The sequence below is a fragment of the Pleurodeles waltl genome, chromosome 1_1 (assembly GCF_031143425.1).
Source record: "Pleurodeles waltl isolate 20211129_DDA chromosome 1_1, aPleWal1.hap1.20221129, whole genome shotgun sequence".
Lineage (NCBI taxonomy): Eukaryota > Metazoa > Chordata > Amphibia > Caudata > Salamandridae > Pleurodeles > Pleurodeles waltl.
Window position 1 is genome coordinate 908,650,778 of NC_090436.1, and position 17,953 is coordinate 908,668,730.

The 17,953-nt window shown below is 44.6% G+C and overlaps 1 protein-coding gene across 2 annotated transcripts in view; it reads left to right on the top strand.

Moving 5' to 3' along the window:
* The window catches only part of KDM4C (lysine demethylase 4C), a 1,395,856-nt gene that overhangs the window by 969,528 nt on the left and 408,375 nt on the right, over positions 1 to 17,953 (top strand). For both annotated transcript variants that reach the window (XM_069230128.1, XM_069230129.1), the window contains exon 17: positions 15,038 to 15,146. In XM_069230128.1, coding sequence (XP_069086229.1) covers positions 15,038 to 15,146 — 109 coding nt within the window. The remainder of the gene's footprint in view (positions 1 to 15,037; positions 15,147 to 17,953) is intronic.

Consider the following 17,953-nt stretch of genomic DNA (forward strand, 5'->3'; position numbering starts at 1 on the left):
TACCCAGGAGCACTACTTAAATATTTGTGATTCCAAGGTGGGCATAACATCTGGCCAAACACTAGAGCTCACAACCAGATGGCTAGCAATGGAGAGAAAAAATTCCTAAACTTTGAAGGGTGGGAAACAGAGGATCAAGGGTCTTGTGGCAGGGCTCTAGGCTGGACTCATTCGCCAGGTATCCGAGTAGAACAATGGGAAGAAAAAGACCCATATAAAGCATGAAGTACTCAGACTCAGATATTGTGGCCAAATAAAATATTTTTTTACAATGGTCACAAGATACTAAAAGCAAAAATATATTTATGAGAGTATAGGAAACCTGCTCAAGCCATTCCCCTTTCTCTACCACCATGTATTGTAAGAAGCAGTTTCCCTCTCGATGTCCACACCAAACCCCACCAACTTGGCTGGAGCGGATTAGCTCCGTCTCCAATCCTAAAAAAAAGTTGATGTATAGACTTGTTTGCGTAAAATATGTATTTCGGATGTTGGTCCCTGGATATGAAGAATTGGATTGTTTTACGTTAAACTTAAAGGAGCCAATCTTTACAGTACCGATCTGTTGAGGATCGAGGACTTGCCCTCTTAATCTTCCTCGCGAGATTCCATGTAATAGACTGGTTTGACAGTAATTTAGTTGGTGGTTTCGGACACAGACATCTTTAAGCACCCTGCTGTGATAAAAACTGACCCGCGTATGCGTGGAGATCAAAAGAATGCAAGAAAGATAATAATTTGCCATCCCAAATATGTCAAATCTGAGTTAGTTGTCCACAACATAAATCCTGTTACGTTTAACATAATCTCAGGAACTGGATTTATAAATTTGTTTTTGTTAAACGACCATTCACAAGTTATTCATCACGGTGAATCCTTGTTATTTGATGCAGTAGCCTTTGGGAATCGTGTTGAAGCCCTTTGTCACTGTCAAAGTGCTATTTTCTTTTCTCACAGCAGAGAATCAAGCTCATTAGTCTTTGGAAGTCCTTGTGATTGTCAAATGTCAAAAACAAGCATGTTGTTAAAGAACGAATCAGCCAGAACTGTTTTAAATCGGAATGCTACCGGAGTGGATTCTTAATTATTTCTAGACACAAAGTATTTCCATCTTGCGGCATTCTTAGCAGTAATGAAGTTTGGCAGATATGATCAGAATATCAAAATCAAACAGTACGATGCAACTCATTTGAATTTATTACGGATTTTGACTTGAATGTCTTGTATGCAACTTACACCTCCTATGTTATTGCAGCTTGATTCCTGAGAAAATTAAAGGCGATATTGTGCAGTTTTAGCGTAATAATATTTGAGCTTGCGGGCTTTGCTTGTATATTAGAAAATTAAAGCTAGAGAAATAAAGTATCTAATTTGATTTAGCAGTGCATTATTTTTCTGTTCTGCCTTCATGATAGTGAACCCTTTCTAAATACTTCAAACAACTTCTTATAATTTAATTAAAAAAAATGTGAATATAAGTGACAAACACTTGTAGTGTGTTTTTATGCATGTTAAAGTTAGTGAGTTATAATTCAATATATTTTTAAACGTACTCAAACAGTTTAGAGCAGATTTTCTTAATCTTTTGACTTATGGGGCAGTTTAATTTTAGTCTGCACCTTGTATATGTCATCTATACACGTTTATACACATGAATACAACATTTGTACTCAAAGTGTGGTTTAACCTTAACAACGTGTGTGATACATTTAAATGATTTAACAATATGTAAATATGATGATCACTGCGAGTCCACATATAAATGTTTTAGGCTGATCAGTAGACTGCTATAACCATGCTCCTCATATAGTCATTTCATATTCGTGTTTAATTAGTCTTTGCTTTCCATTGATTTATAGCATGTAACGTGTGTCCATTTTGATACTTGTGTTAACTCAGCTTAACATTAGACCTTAGCTCAGTGGTTCCTAACCTTTTGACTTCTGTGGACCCACACTGTATCATTACTATAACCCGGGGATCCCCACTGAATCATTATTGGAATCCAGGGACTCCCTACTGAGTCATTACTGAAAGCTGGGGATCTAATTTGTTAATATTATTTAATTTTATAAGCAATCGCGGACCCCCTGAGGATGCTTCGCGGACCCCCAGGGGTCCCCGGACCACAGGTTGGGAACCACTGCCTTAGCTGAAAATATGTGCTCTAACTCTACCAGTATGCTTTTTTCTCATCTCTGTAGGTATGAATTTGTGCTTCTCACTAGCTACTGAAAGGCTTATTGTTATGCATTAGACTGCTGATAGTAAGGCCTGGGAGAGAAATGTTGGCACAGATTGTGGAGCTTTGACCGTGAAAGAAAGCCTTTCTGTCCAGTGTACTAGGTGGATACAGCACTCAAGGACAACAGATATGTACCTAATTGTGTGGAGATGGTAACCTATGGGGTATGTCGACTCCTCTCAAATGTGATTATGGGATTGGCTCTCAGTGGTGGGAAAGAGATCTAGATGTTCTGAAAACTATCCAGAGTACTTTTAATTGGTGGTTAATAGTTAAGCAGACTTTATCCTGAGCATCCCTGTCTCTGCTGGGCTTTCTAGAGTGTAAAGCTTCATACTGAAGCTTTTTCACTTCCTTCAAACCTTTGCCGAAAGTTGAGTCCATGCTGGCACCTTCTAAGTTTCCTCTTTAGAAACTCCTTTTAGCGTTCTCTGTCTTAGCCCATGGCTAAACTAGAAATAGAATTTTTCTTTATGGAACACCTGATTGCGTCAATTAGTTTCCTCTGCATTGTGGCTGTTACTATTTTGTATCTCATTTTATTATGACTAACTTACTGGAACATTTTGGTCTTCAGACTGTATTGTTATATCTTTTAAGTATATTCCTGCTTTGCATATATGCTGGTTGGATTAATGTTTTAAATTAAACCTTCATGGTTGAGATAACTGGTTTGTGGTCTTCATTGTGAAGTTGCATTAGCTTCACAGAGATTGAAAGGTATTTCTCATGTTAGCTCCCTCACAATGCTTCCAGTCAACTATCAAAGTTTCATACGACTAGTTGGGGAATTTGTTTTATGATTTCAGTAAAACATTGAATTTAATATATGCTTGCTCCATCACTTCTTGACCTTTTGACTGCCTTGAACTCTAGTGAATTACTACCGGAACCTGGGGACCCCCAGCCTAAGCTACCTATTTATAGGATTTGAACCCCAGAACACTACACAAACACGTACACATCAACCACATACACAAAGTATAACAATTCAACAACAAAAATATGTGAAAATCGAAATTATCTGGTTTTAGTTCTAAAATATAAAGTCATATGCTAAACCCAAGCTTATAGCTTTGTCTTTTCGCTCCCAATGCTTGCTCTCTTTTTGTTGGTGCATACAATTGCGCCTTCATTTGAGACCACCGGTTGTCCATACTAGTTTGTTTTCTGTACTTGTGCTGCTCTCACGCATCAAATTCATTATATCAACTTTAGCTTTGAATTAAAAATTTCTTCACACATACAGAACATTCTAAAGCTTTACATTTTCAATGTTGCTTTTGTTATGCCTATATGCTTTATTTTAATATACTTATAGATTTAAATTTTGTTAAGCAGCCATTGACCCCCTGAATAGATGCCGTGGACCTCCAGGGTTCTGCAGGTAATGTGAGAAAACAAAATGATCATCCTGAGTTAAACGTTCAGTTTCACTTGACCAATTAGAATCCTTACTATGCAGGCAATAGCTATATTCATCTGACAACAACGTGAGTCTTCATCCACTTCCTTGTTGCTGTTGTGAGAAGGTACTGTGCCCAGCAGGTGGTGGCCTGCTATTTTGTATGAATTTGCTTTGAATTGGGCATTTGCTTTTAGCTTGCAAATGTTGATATTTCTTTTTGGTGAATGCAAGATTAGATGGAAAACTCTTTTACCCGTTATGCATCTTCCCTTTTGCCTCATGCTCAGAAATCATGCTATTAGCAATGGTTATTGCCATACAGAACTCAATCGTAGAAGATCTCTGACCATATTAAAAAAAAAATTCAAGAAGTAAAAAGGCATTTCCTTGTCAGTAATTGGTGGACACCTGTATATCCCTGATCAGTGGTTCACCCTTGATTCATGATCTGCATGGCAGCCTCCATACAGTTATACATCTCTGCCAGATTAGAATATGTTGCAGGTCGCTTTTTCTGTTTTTGATATAGGCATGCTGCTTATAGAGGTTGAGGCTGGTGGATTGCCCCATTGAATCCAGGATATTCAGACTTTGATTTGGATTGTTCAGCCTACGCCCGATCACAATGAAAGTAGCTCTCAGGTTGTTTGGCCTCATAGCCTCCTGCAGCCTCCTTGTAAGCTATGCCAGGTGGCACTTACAGGCTATAGAGTGGAATCTTAAGGTCCAGTGGGCCCAGCACCAAGGAAATCTGACCAACATCATCCAGATCTCTGAGGAGATGGCTTACAGTCTATGGTGGTTTGACTGGAGTTGGTCCTGTGGTAGGTCCCTTCACTCCCACACCAAGAGCTGACGGTGGTGACAGATGCTGTGTCTCTCCTAGTCTGTGAATGTCTTCTGGTGGAGGTGGAGATCAGGGGGCCTCTGTTTTCTGTCGGATGATCCGGCTCCACATCAGTCATTCGGAGTTAGAAGCCATTTTTCTGGCTCATAAGGCCTTCCTGCTGTCCATCAAGGGGAGGCTGGTGGAGGTTCTTACAGGCAATATCTCCACCATGTGGTATTCCAACAAGCAGTGCAGAGTGGGGGCCTGAGTCCTCTGCCAGAAGTTTCTGCACCTCTCTGGTTGGTTAGCGCAGGGTGGCATTTCCCTGATCGCAAACCACCTGGCAGGGACTCTGAATGCCTGAGTGAATGAAATGAGCAGGCTGTGTCTGGCAGATAACGAATGACTTCTACATACTTAGATGGTGTACTGCATCTTTCAGCAGTGGGAAGAATCTTGACTAGATATTTTTGCCACTGCTGAGAACAATCAATGTCAAAGGTTTTGCACATTGGAATTTCCTCAAGTGCACTTATTTGGAGAGGCGTTCCAGCTGGAATGGAACCTGAAACGCCTGTATTCCTTCCCCCCTGCCTTTTTTGCCAGAGTTCTGAAAAAGATCAAAAATGACCAGGCCATAGACATCCTAGTAACTCTGGTTTGAGCAAGAAGAATGTGGTATCCAGAACTTCTGCGAATAAGCATCCGATCAAGCAGCCACTTTGTAAGGATATTTTGTCACAGCAACAGGAAAGGGTTCTCCACCTGAATCTGCACAATCTATACCAACAAGCATGGAGATTGATGATTGGCAACTGACTGTGTTTCATCTGCTGCCTGCTGTGGTGGATACCTTCCTTGCAGAAGGGTGCCCTTCCATGAAATCCATTTATACAGGATGCTAGGACACATTTGTAGCCTTTTGTGGCACTTGTAAGAAAGCTGTCAGATGTCCATTTGTTTTATGTTTTGCCTTGCAAGGCTGTGTAGTGGGCACACAAAAGGGTATTTGTTGGCCGTCTCGGCCTTTCTACGTTTATTGTACCAACCGTTCTTGACTAAATCACCGCTTTTGTTGAGATTTATTAAAGGTTTCATACACATGTTCCTTTCCAAGCCCTTTGTAATGCCACAGTGGAACCTTTACTCTGTCTTGACACTTCCCATGTGTACGCCCTTCAAGCTGATGCACAGCTGGTCGCTGAGTCTCTTGAGCTTGCAGACAATCTTCCTTATGGCATAAATGCCACCTTGTTGCATAAGTAAACTTCAAGCACTTTCACTGCAGCCACCATACACCTTTTTCCAGACAAGTTGGTGCTGAAGATTTGAGTGTCATTCTTGCCAAAAGTCGTGCCTCCCTTCCACTTTGTGCACCTCTGTAACTATTCCTGTGTTCTTTGCTCCTCACTTCCCTTGAAAGAGGAGACAAGCATGTGGATCATCTGCTTTTTGCAGTGTTCCTTGGCACAAAGAAAGGAATGCTATGCTTAAGAGCACCCTCTTGAAGTTGATAGTCCTTTGCATCAAGATCTGCTACGCCCTGGCCAAGAAGCAGCCTCCGGATGATCTGAGAACTGATTCTACCAGAGCTAGGGCTGCTTCCACTGTATAGGTGTGTGGAGTGCCTGTCCTTGATGTCTGTCAGCCCGCAATATGGGCATGATTGAGCACCTCTGCCTTGACAGCCACATCCTGTGGGATGAGTACTTTTTCTGCTTGGCCCTACAGAACTTTTTTGGTCTGAATTCACTCAACAGACCATCCATTTGAGGAGTTACCGCTTTAGGATCTATTCTAAGGTGAGGAACCTGTGGTTAAAAGTATACATTAGAAGAACTAGTTACATACAGTAACTCTTTTTCTGGTGGATACTCTAAACACAGATTTGTCACTGCCCTCTCATCTCCCTATTCTGTGAAATGGGCTCTTTTCTTTATCTAAGAAGGTCCCAAGTTAATACTTAGCACAGTGGTACAAACGTTTGTTCACTCTGTGTCTGAGGGAGCAGAAAATGAAGAATAACAAACTGACATCAGCGCACAAGGGTGACGCTTACATACATCTCTGTTCTGTAACTCCCAGGGCAGGAAAAGCCAATTCAGAGCCACACACTGCCACTTAGCAGCACATGGGACTACTGCTGAAGAAAAGTTTCTGGATCCAGTCTGGTGTATGGGAAGTATTCTAGAATATTTGATACAGCCTAGCCTTAAGTGTGGTGTTATTTACACGTTATTTCATTTTTAAAAGGTAGGTTTTCGTGCATTTTTGAGTTCTCTGCAAGCCATGTTGAGTGAATTTGTAACAATTTTGCGTAATATTTTGTTGATTAGTATGCATTTTGTGAGGAAGAGGAAATAGTTGTTCACCTTTTTTCATTGTCTTGTAATGCAGTAATAATTTCTTACCATTATTTGATTAATTGCTGGATTTGTTTTTTTTTAAATATTTGTTTTATTTTAGTAAATCTTTGTGAATAACATCTAACATTCTATTGTATCTTTGAATGAAGCAGCCTTTTTTGAATTTTGATGAAACCTGAAGTAAATTTTGCCATATATGTCAATGACTCACTTATGTCATGTTCTGCAGTGACCAAACAATCATAAAGTGTGTTTTAGGAAGGAGTATAATCGAGAAGCAATTAGCAAAATACTTTATGTACATTCTTACATAAACAGCATGAGCAAAACAGAGCAGTATGGCAGTATAGCTTATGTTGAAGCATACTTGTCAGGCATACACTTATTAATTACATTATAGTTGTGGCAGTAACACCAGTAGTTATGGTTGAATCATCAGTTTAAATAGGAAAGGATTTTTTTGTTTCCTGAAGTAGTGTGGCGCTGCTCAAATCTGCGAAAAGCGTTTTTTTTTTTTTTTTTTGAAGGGGGGGGGCATCCACTTTGGAGTCCTCACTGAAAGTTTTGTGCAGATCTATCAAGCGGGGGGCAACAGAAGGGAGAGTAGGAAAAGGTGAGATTTCCCATTCTAGTTCACACAAGATTCTTTCCTCTAAAATACTGAAACAAAACAGGTGCATGGAATTACACCAAAGTTGGCATAAAGGAAAAACTTAATCTAATGGTTTTGTTTTGGGTTGGTTGGTTTGGTGTAAATCCATTGGGTAGTTTGCAAGAAATCAGCTCTTAAAATGGTACTTGGGTTGAACCTGAGTAGATTTTAAGTTTAAGCATATCGGGACTGTTAATTTGTGCATCTCCATGAACCTAAAAATGTAAAGAAAAAAATACCCTAATCTGATTGCCCAAGGGAGTTTTTTTCTTCTGTCCGTAGTTCACGTCTCCTTCATCCTAAAACTCATCCAAAAGGATCTGATTGGCTGGCCACAACATTGTAAAAAATGTTACAGCTGCCATTAAATGATGCAGGGACTCTACCTGAAAGAAAAGACGAAATGCAAGAGCACATAAAGGAAGTAGGGGTGGAGTGTGAGCATACGCTGGATGATGTGGGATGTCTCAAAGGGACCTGTACACCACCAGTTCTTAAAATCTGTTGAAAGAATTTGATTTTGTCCCCGGATCTGTGGATCCAGTGGCTGAATCCTGAACCCCAATGATTCGTCCTGGGTCCTTGGTTCTACAAAAAGGATCCACACACACTGGGTAAGCCAATTAAGCTTACAGATGCTGTTTTGGAACCATGGCTCCAGAAAACAGTTAAAAACATAGTAATTTGGCTGTATACCAAACACTGTGTCCACCTCCTGTTCTTAAGGTCATGTGAAGCAGGAGTTGGCAACTTTTAGCAGTATGGGACAGAAGAGTCTGGCCAGAAGCCAGATCCGGTGGCCACCCCCCACGTCATTCACAGTGGGAGTGGTCACAGGGCTTGGTCGAAGGCTGCCTTTGGATGGTTGATTGCAAGGCCTGGCCAGAGGCAGCAGCCTAGTCATGCAAGTGGGGTTTGCTGTCAGCAGAATGTTTGGCACAGGTATCTCTTGGATGTGGTATATGTTCTAAAAAAAAAAAAAAAAACACAAAAAAACAGATTACATTGAACCTATAGTTGACATTGTAATAGCATTGTGATATATGTTTAAAAGAAACCTCAGAAATTCACATAAACACAGATAAAGTGCAGTTATGTTACAAATTAATATAGAAATACTAAAGAAATTTCCAAGTCATGGTTAAGACAATCCGTAACTTGCTTACAGGCATGTACGCCATAACTTGCACACAAAATGCAATGCTTTTGACCTCACAGCATTTCTACTAACAAATAACAACACCTAAAACAAAATATAATTAAATGACACAAGATACTCAAACCAATAAATTACACTGCATACATAGGTGTCTCTCAAAGTGGTAAGGGTTAGGTGATATGTACTTTTATCTGTTCGGTGAATTTTAAGAAATTTGTAATTGCATCTCTTTCACAAGCTCTCCATTTGGTGTGTGAGTTATGGTTTGCATGGCTGTTGTGCAAGTTATGAATTGTGGTCCTGACCCTAACGTACATATTTAATTTTGTTTTGTTTTAAGCCTTAACTATAACTTCTCTAACTGTGTTTTTGGTGAATATAAGTTAAGCTTACCATAACTTCACTTTGACATTAGTGTTTTCAGAGATAGATAGAAAGATAGATCTGGTTTAGTTGTTCAAGGTTAAAACGTATATCTGATAGAGACTTCTAGTTGCAGATTCCTTACCTTAGATTCCTTACCTTAGAATTTTTCCCCAGGCGTCAGACTGGATCCGGAGATTTTTTCTTCGAGCAATACCTTTGCACGTCGGTAGGTGCCGTCGGTCGACTCCGTAGGCATCGTGGTCGCAGTGATGACGTTGGGAGCAGTACATAGACGCCGCTCTCGTGCAGTGACGTCAGTTCTTTTTGAGCCACACGCTGATTTTTTGGCTGAATTCAACCGTTTTGTCGATATTTTTTGGTGCGACCTTTGGTGCGTCGAGGATGTCCCCGAAGACCGGGTTCAAGCCGTGCGAGGACTGCCACTGCATGATGGTGGCAGACCCTCATCGTGTCTGCCTGTGGTGCCTCGAGCACGACCACAACCCGAAGTCGTGCTCCGAGTGCCCGGCGATGCATCCGAAGGCTTTGAGGGAGCGGTCCCTAAAGCTGGTGGCGGCCCGGCACTCGACTCAGCGTAGATCCCGATCTCGCTCGAGAGGAAGGTCTCGAGATCGGTCGCGGAGCCACCACCACCACTCGTCTTCTTCTTCTTCTTACCTTGACCCGAAGATTTTGAAGAAGTCGAAGAAGTCCCATCGCTCTCCAACTTCACCCCGTCGCTCGGTTGACACGGGACGAGCGTCCACGAACTAGGCCTCCGTCCTCGGAGCCTACGTCTGGGTCGACTCCGCGCTTCCCCGAGTTTCCCGGAGCCGGAGCGACCCCCACCTATCTCAAGGAGTTCTACGAGGCCATGCGCCTCATCTTTGGGCGTGGCGACCCCGATACGCCGCCTTCGGGCCCAAGGGGCTTGGCTGAGGGGCCATCGGATTCCGCACCGGCGGCTTCGGCCCCGGCAACCGAGGTCGCCTCTGGATCCGTGCACGGATCCGCACCGATGCCGGTCGCACAGTCGAGACCTTCCCCGGCGCCGGGTCATTTAGCGGCGTTCCTGACGTCGGTAGTGCCCACTATCGACGGCGACCCGATTCTCAATCCCGACGACTCGGAGTCAAAGCGGCGTCGGCTGACGTTGCCATCGGCTTCGGTGGTCCCCATTCGCCCGAGGTCGGATTCTGACCCATTTTCCTATGGGTACGAATACGGGGAGGAATTGGAGGGGTCCCTGCACCCTTATGAATACCAGGAAGACCCTACTATGGACTGGGCACTGGACTTTGGCAAAGCTAGTGGTCTTGATACTTCTCCTGACTCTGGCATGCTGTCTCCTCCTACCGTGGCTATGGCGGAGGGAGTTACCTATGGTATGGTGGTTAGTAGGGTGACTGAGGTCCTTGGCCTTGAGCTACCTACTGTCAAAGTCAGGTCTAACCTCCTGAAGGAGGTGCTTCAGCTTGGGGCTTCTACATCTGAACCCCTTCTCCCATTTAATGAAGCCCTCACTGAAGTCCTTTTGGGTACGTGGTCCAAACCCAACACAGGGGCTCCTGTGAACAGGACGATTGTTCGCCGCCTTTGGCCTGCGCCAAACGACCTGAAGTTCCTGTCCCAACATCCTACACCTGAGAGACTTGTTATCCAGGCGTCCTCTTCCTCTGGTGCGTTCCCTTCCGCACCCCGGGATCGGGAATCCAAAAGGCTGGAACAATTTGGTAAGAAGTTATTTTCTTCCTCCAGCCTGGTGCTGCGGTCCGTGAACACCACATGCCATTTGGGCCGTTATTCCCACTCCATGTGGGATACGGTTGCGCACGTCCTGCCGCAGATACCGGAGGAGGCCCGTGCTATCGTCTCCCAAGCAGTCAAAGATGGGAGAGACGCAGCGAAGTTCACAATCCGTTGTGGGCTGGATACGACCGACTCTCTGGGCAGATCGGTTGCTACGACAGTGACCTTACAGCGCCATGCCTGGTTACGTACTTCTGGTTTCTTGGGGGATGTCCAACAGTCACTCATTGACATGCCCTTTGATGGCACCAGTCTCTTTGGAGACAAAGTGGACGCGGCCTTGGAGAGGTTCAAGGAGTCCAGGGCTACGGTTTGGTCCCTTGGCCTTTCTGCTGCCACACGCCACCCACAGTCTGCTTTTCGTCCCTTTCACGTCCTCAACCCAGCCACCGGGCCATGCACGCTGGACAGCCTATGCGTGGCCGGGGCCGCGGAATCCCACGTGGTTGTGGGACAGGGAACCAGAGGTCTGTCCAGTCCACCCCTGCCCCCGCAGCAGCCTCCAAAACCTTCCTAGTCCGTCCCCTCACTCCCTCCCAGTAGGTGGCAGAATCCGCCATCACCTGCCCCACTGGGAACATATCACCACGGACGGGTGGGTTTTGCAAACAATTCGGAAGGGCTACTCCCTCCCTTTCGAATCTGCATCACCACATATGCCACCATCCTTCCATCTCCTTTCGGAGGATCATTTGGTGCTTCTCCGCCAGGAAGTCGCAGCTCTCTTGGCCAAGGGAGCCATAGAAAGGATCCCTGTGCCAGAAGTAGGTTGTGGTTGTTATTCCCACTACTTTCTGATACCAAAGAAGGACAAAGGCTTGTGCCCTATCCTAGATCTTCGGGACCTGAACTACTTCCTCAAGAAGGAGAAGTTCAAAATGCTCACCCTGGCTCAGGTTCTGTCTGCCTTAGACCCGGAAGACTGGATGGTAGCGGTGGACTTGCAGGACGCTTATTTCCACATCCCCATCCTGCTCGCCCACAGACGTTACCTACGATTCGTGGTAGGTCACGAGCACTTTCAGTTTACCGTGCTCCCTTTCGGCCTTACCAGTGCCCCTTGGGTGTTCACAAAAGTGATGGCGGTGGTTGCAGCTCATCTGCGCAGGTTAGGGGTCTCACTCTTCCCCTTCCTAGACGACTGGCTGTTGAAGGCGCTTTCGCCCCAGACAGTGGTCTCACACCTCCAGACTACGGCGAACCTCCTGCACCAGCTGGGGTTCCATATCAACGTGCCGAAGTAACACCTGACTCCCTCTTAGATGCTCCCTTTCATCGGGGCAGTTCTGGACACAGTGCGGTTTCGGCCTTATCCTCCCCAAAAGCGAGTCCAAGACATTCAGGCTATGATTCCGATCTTTCAGCCTTGGTCTTGGGTTTCGGTGAGACAGACTCTGAGGCTGCTGGGCCTCTTGGCCTCCTGCATCCTGCTAGTAACACATGCCAGGTGGCATATGCGGGCTCTGCAGTAGGATTTGAAGTTCCAGTGGGCACAGCATCAGGGGAATCTCTCCGACATGGTCTAGATCTCAGAGGGGACTGGAAAGACCTGCAGTGGTGGCTTTCAAATCCCAATTGGGTCAATGGCAGATCCCTCTCCCTTCCCAAACTAGATCTCTCCATAGTGGCAGATGCTTCGCTTCTGGGTTGGGGCGGCCACATGGGAGAGGCGGAGATCAGAGGCCTCTGGTCTCCGGCGGAGTCGGGACTCCACATAAACATGTTGGAGCTCCGAGTGATCAGTCTTGCGTTAAAAGCATTCCTTCCCTCTGTCAAAGGGAAAGTGATGCAGGTGTTCACGGACAACACTATCGCCATGTGGTACTCCAACAAACAAGGCGGGATAGGGTCCTGGACCCTATGGTCAGGAGGCACTAAGCCTCTGGACATGGCTGGAACATTAGGGCATTACCCCGATGGTTCAACATCTGGTGGGCTCTCTCAACGCCAGAGCAGACGAACTGAGCCGCCAATGCAATGTCAATCACGAATGGCGTCTCCATCCGGAGGTGGCGCAAGGTCTCTTTCTCAAGTGGGGAGAGCCTTGGTTAGATCTGTTCGCCTCCGCAGAGAACGCGCAATGTCAGCTATTTTGCACGTTGGAGTTTTAAAGGCGGCACTCGCTCGGAGACACTTTTCGTCTCGAGTGGAACTCCGGCCTCCTTTACGCCTTCCCGCCTATCCCTCTTCTGCCCGAGGTTCTCAAGAAGATCAAGAGTGACTAGGCCCAAGTTATCTTGGTGGCTCCGGACTGGGCTCGAAGAGTGTGGTATCCAGAGCTCCTGAGCTTGTCCATCGATTCTCCACTCAGACTGCCTCTTCGGACGGATCTTCTGTCGCAGCAGCAGGGGACGGTCCTCCACCTGAACCTGTCCAACCTCCGCCTTCATGTGTGGAGATTGAGCGGCAACAGTTGACGGCATTTGCCCTTCCACCCGAAGTCTGCAATGTTATCTTGGCAGCCAGGCGTCCCTCGACTAAAACTGTATACGCCTTTCGTTGGAATAAATTTGTGGCATGGTGCACCAACAAATCTGTTGACCCCCTACTTGCCCCTCTTTCAGAGGTTCTTCTATTCATTCTTTCCTTAGCCCAGCAGGGCTCTGCATTGGGCACCCTTAAGGGGTATCTGTCTGCCATTTCTGCCTTTCTTAGGCTTCCTGATAAGCCCTCACTCTTTAAATCTCCTCTTGTGAGTAGGTTCTTAAAGGGGCTCACCCACTTATTTCCTCCAACTCCCTTCATCATGCCTCAGTGGGATCTTAATCTTGTGCTTACTTTCTTGATGTGTACTCCCTTTGAGCCTATGCATAATTGTCCCTTACGGCTCCTCACATTCAAAACTGTCTTTCTTATCGCCATCACCTCTGCTCGCAGGGTGAGTGAGCTTCAGGCCCTTTCTTCAAAGCCTCCGTACTTGTCCGTACACCCCAACAAAGTGGTGTTACGCACTAGAGCTTCCTTCCTTCCTAAGGTGGTTACACCGTTTCATGTAGGCCAGTCCATCACTTTGCATACCTTCTACGCACCCCCACATCCTTCCCATGAGGAGGAGAGACTCCACCATCTGGACCCAAAAAGAGCATTGGCGTTCTATCTCAATCGTACTAAAGACTTCCAGGTGGACGGTCAACTCTTTGTTGGCTATGTGGGTGCGAAAAAAGGGAAGGCGGTGCAGAAACGTACCATCTCTCAATGGGTGCCTCTTTGCATCAAAATGTGCTACGCTTTGGTGAAAAAGCAACCTCCTGACGGCTTGCGGGCTCATTCTACCAGGGCCACTGCTGCATCCACTGTGTTAGCACGCGGAGTTCCTGTCCTGGATATCTGTCAGGCAGCTACGTAGGCGTCTCTGCACACGTTTGCTAAGCATTACTGCCTGGACAGTCAGGTCCGTCGGGACGGCTACTTTGGTCGTTCGGTCCTGCAGGACTTTCTAGTATGATCTTAGTTCGCAGCCCACCACCGAGGATGGCATTGCTTGGGTATCTATTCTAAGGTAAGGAATCTTCAACTAGAAGTCTCTATCAGATGTACAAGTTACTTACCTTTGGTAATGAAATATCTGGCAGAGACATATTCTAGTAGCAGATTTCTTACCCCCCACCCATCCTCCCCACTTGCAAACTGATTTCTAGGGACAGGGATTCCCCCCTTTCGGGTCCTTAGCTCTGGCGCACCAATATCAGTGTTCTTAGCGGCTCTGCACTCTGGTGTGGAAAGTCGTTAAAAGAAACTGACGTCACTGCACTAGGGCGGCATCTATGTACTACTCCCGACCTCATCACGGCGACCACGATGCCTACAACACCTGCGTAGTCGACCGACGCCACCTACCAACGCGCAAGGGTATTGCTCAAAGAAAAACTCTCGGGATCCAGTCTGACGCCTGGGGGGAAATTCTAAGGTAAGGAATCTAAGGTAAGGAATCTGCAACTAGAATATATCTCTACCAGATATTTCGTTACCGAAGGTAAGTAACTTGTACATTTTCATAAATATGTTTTCTACTGTTTCCTGTTCTCCATGATACTTGAGAATTGTTTTCTCTTCTGTTTTTTGCTGGTGAAACAATGGCAAATGACTCATCGCCTAAGGAACTGTATTAAATTATCACATTGTTGCAGTTCAAAACACGTTAACATATAAACAAAAGCTAAGATCAAAGCACACAGTAATTATTTTCACTCTGTAATTTCACAGGTGGGCGCATGTAATGTGCGCAGTTACACATCCAGAAGTGCGGTTTCTTAATGTTGCAGAAAGGACTTTAATAGATATTAGCAGAATAGATCAGGAAAGGTATAAATTGGTGAGTACAAAAGTATTGTATTTTGTTTTACAAGTTGACCTTGCAAGCACAAGTAGCCTACTTTCGGGCTACACAAACTAAGTTCTGGCAATCTATCAGCATTTATTCCTTGACTTTTATTTTATCAGTTGTTTTGTTCATGCATCCATGCACTGCCAAAGGTTTGTGAACATGTACAGCAATTCCCTCTGGTACTCATACTTTTATGTTCTGATGTGTGGCTTCCTTACAAAGATTTGATCATTCTACAAAGTACGTTTGTTTTCAATCATACGTTTTGCTTCAGTTTCTAACAATTGATGCCACCAGTCGCCCTTTCTCATCCTCTGCTACTTATAGTGGCATCACCATATCCCTATACCTTTGACCACTGCGAACTCCATGCAAACAGGTTTTCACATCTGTATTGTCATCTCTCAGTCTCTTCTGATGTAATTTCTGTCTTATTGTCCAGTCGAATAATCAGCATACCCTCAATATAGGGGTGTAGCGTGGGGGGTGTTTAAGTAACATCATAATGGTCTGTTGCCAAGTAGCACAGCACTGGAAGCCATACCATAGGAAATCGTCTTTGTCTTTTACTAAATGTGGTGACTTTCTTTCTATTGCTAGCACCTACTACATGCTTCTGTAGTTCATACATAATATGTGGGGAAAGTGTTTCTTCCCAGAATTGAGCTGCTATTATTTCAGCCACCAGCAGTAATTAGAACATTTGGCGTCCTTCTTTTCCTTGTGTACTGTCCCAGCTTTGGTTGCTGAGGCACAGGATCACTATCCCAGGGACTGTTTGGAAATGGAAACCCACCATCCTTTTATCACCAGTAAGACTTACTTACAGTGGGTAGTAATCTGAGAGCATGAACAGCGGATATGGAGTGGGTCCCCGCTCTCCCTACAATACCTGCAGCATAAAACTGAAACTCTGAAGGAAACTTTTGCTTAATTTGTCAGTGGTCGCAGGGGACACTGAGTCTCTATTTTGGGTAAATTTTAGTGCTCTTCTTTTCAAAGTTTTTCACCCTTGTGACTGCCTCTCTAGTTATTGTGTTCATCATGCCTCAGTTTATCTTTCCTCCTCCAGAATGTTTGCATTTATCTCAGGATCTGATCTGGCCCCCCTTAAACAGGTCCTGTATAGTTTTCATTCTGACACTTCCTGAATTCATTTTTGTCTGATGCCAGTCGAACTCTGTTAAAATGAAGAAGAATGTGCGGGTAAGGAATATGACAGTAGGCCTCTCGAGGTTGCTACTGAGTCCCCATCTACTGAGTCCCATACTTCTAGAAGAATGTCTGTGATTTAGCTAAAGTATAATTGCATTGTCTTTTTTGTTTAAGCAACCAATTCATAACCCAGAAAGGCTGGCCCACTACTACTGCCAGGTCCATGTGTGCCCAGTACTTCCAGCATTCACTTTGCGTCCATCCCCACTTTATATTGTGTAGCTTTATTATAGTCTCCCATGTTTGGAAATTGTAAGTCTCCATCCCTCATAAGTGTTTTGATCCGCCTTGTGGACAGCTTTGGTTGCCTCCCATGCCATACAAAGCCATTCAAGTGTCTTTGAATCTGTTGTAATGTCTTATTCAATTGGAAGAGGGAGTTTTGCACTGGATTCATTTTTATAGTCGCTATGTTGCCCATCTACGATATGTGTAAGTGTTTCCATCTATACAAGTCTTCCTGGATGCCCTGAACTAATGAGGATATAGTTGCCTTATGAGACTGTTCTTTTGAGTTATTTTGTAGATGCATATATATTTTACCAACATTTCTAAGATTATGAAGGGGGTCAGGGTCTGCATTGTGTATATTTAGGACCTTTGTCGAGGTTGAATAGCAACAGGCTGTATCATGATGCTTAGTCATATTCTTGCAGCACGTCCAACATTGGAAGAATGGAGAGCAGTGACACCATGGCATGAAGGCATGTGCACATAGCCATATGTGTTGTTCTGTGCTTCCAAACATCATGCTTTGTATTGTCCAGTGTTGACGTAAGGTCAGTACTAGAGGCTTTGTTATTGAGATAGGAACACCCTTCTCTTCCCTCAGAGCTATGTTAACTATTGTGACTGCATCCCATTCACCATGATTCTGGCTCAGAGTGATTGATAAGAGGCAATGACCATTCTTAAAAAGAGTCTCTCCATTCCAGTCTTCTACATTTCTTCTTGCATGAAGGCTCAGCTCATCCACCCAAAAGTCTTCTCAAAGTACTAGCACAATCAGAGCCTTTTTATTTTCTTCCTGTTTGAGTTTTCAACAAGGTGATCAATCCTCCCTACGTTGTCAGATGTTTGATTCTTCTGGATTAATCTCAGTTGAGACCTGTGTATCGGTTCAGAAAGTAGCCCAGCCAGTTTCTCGGTCAGGATCTTCATATTTTGCCTTTATTGAGCAATCGTATGGCCGTGTAAGTGCTGCATAATAATGGATCTTTCTCCAGTTTCAGGAATATCACCAAGTCTGCCTCTAACATTGACACAGTGGCCTCCCTTTGTTCACCATTTTTTACACGCTTTCACAGTTGTAATTATAAAGCACTTACTACCCATGATGAGTCACACCCTGCTTTGGAAACCAAAGGTGGATTACTGGTGGATTAGTAAAGTGAACTATAAATTGTTGTTGGGAGTAGTGAGAGTGGTAAACATGCAAGTCTTTTAGTTGTCTGAATAAGATAAAGGGTGGATAGAGGAAGGAAGAGTTTTTAAAGGATTTGGGAGTTCATATTAGTCAAAGTTTGGGATGAGTCAGAGAGGCTGTTGGATGAACATGATAAAGGATGGGCAGAGGAGGG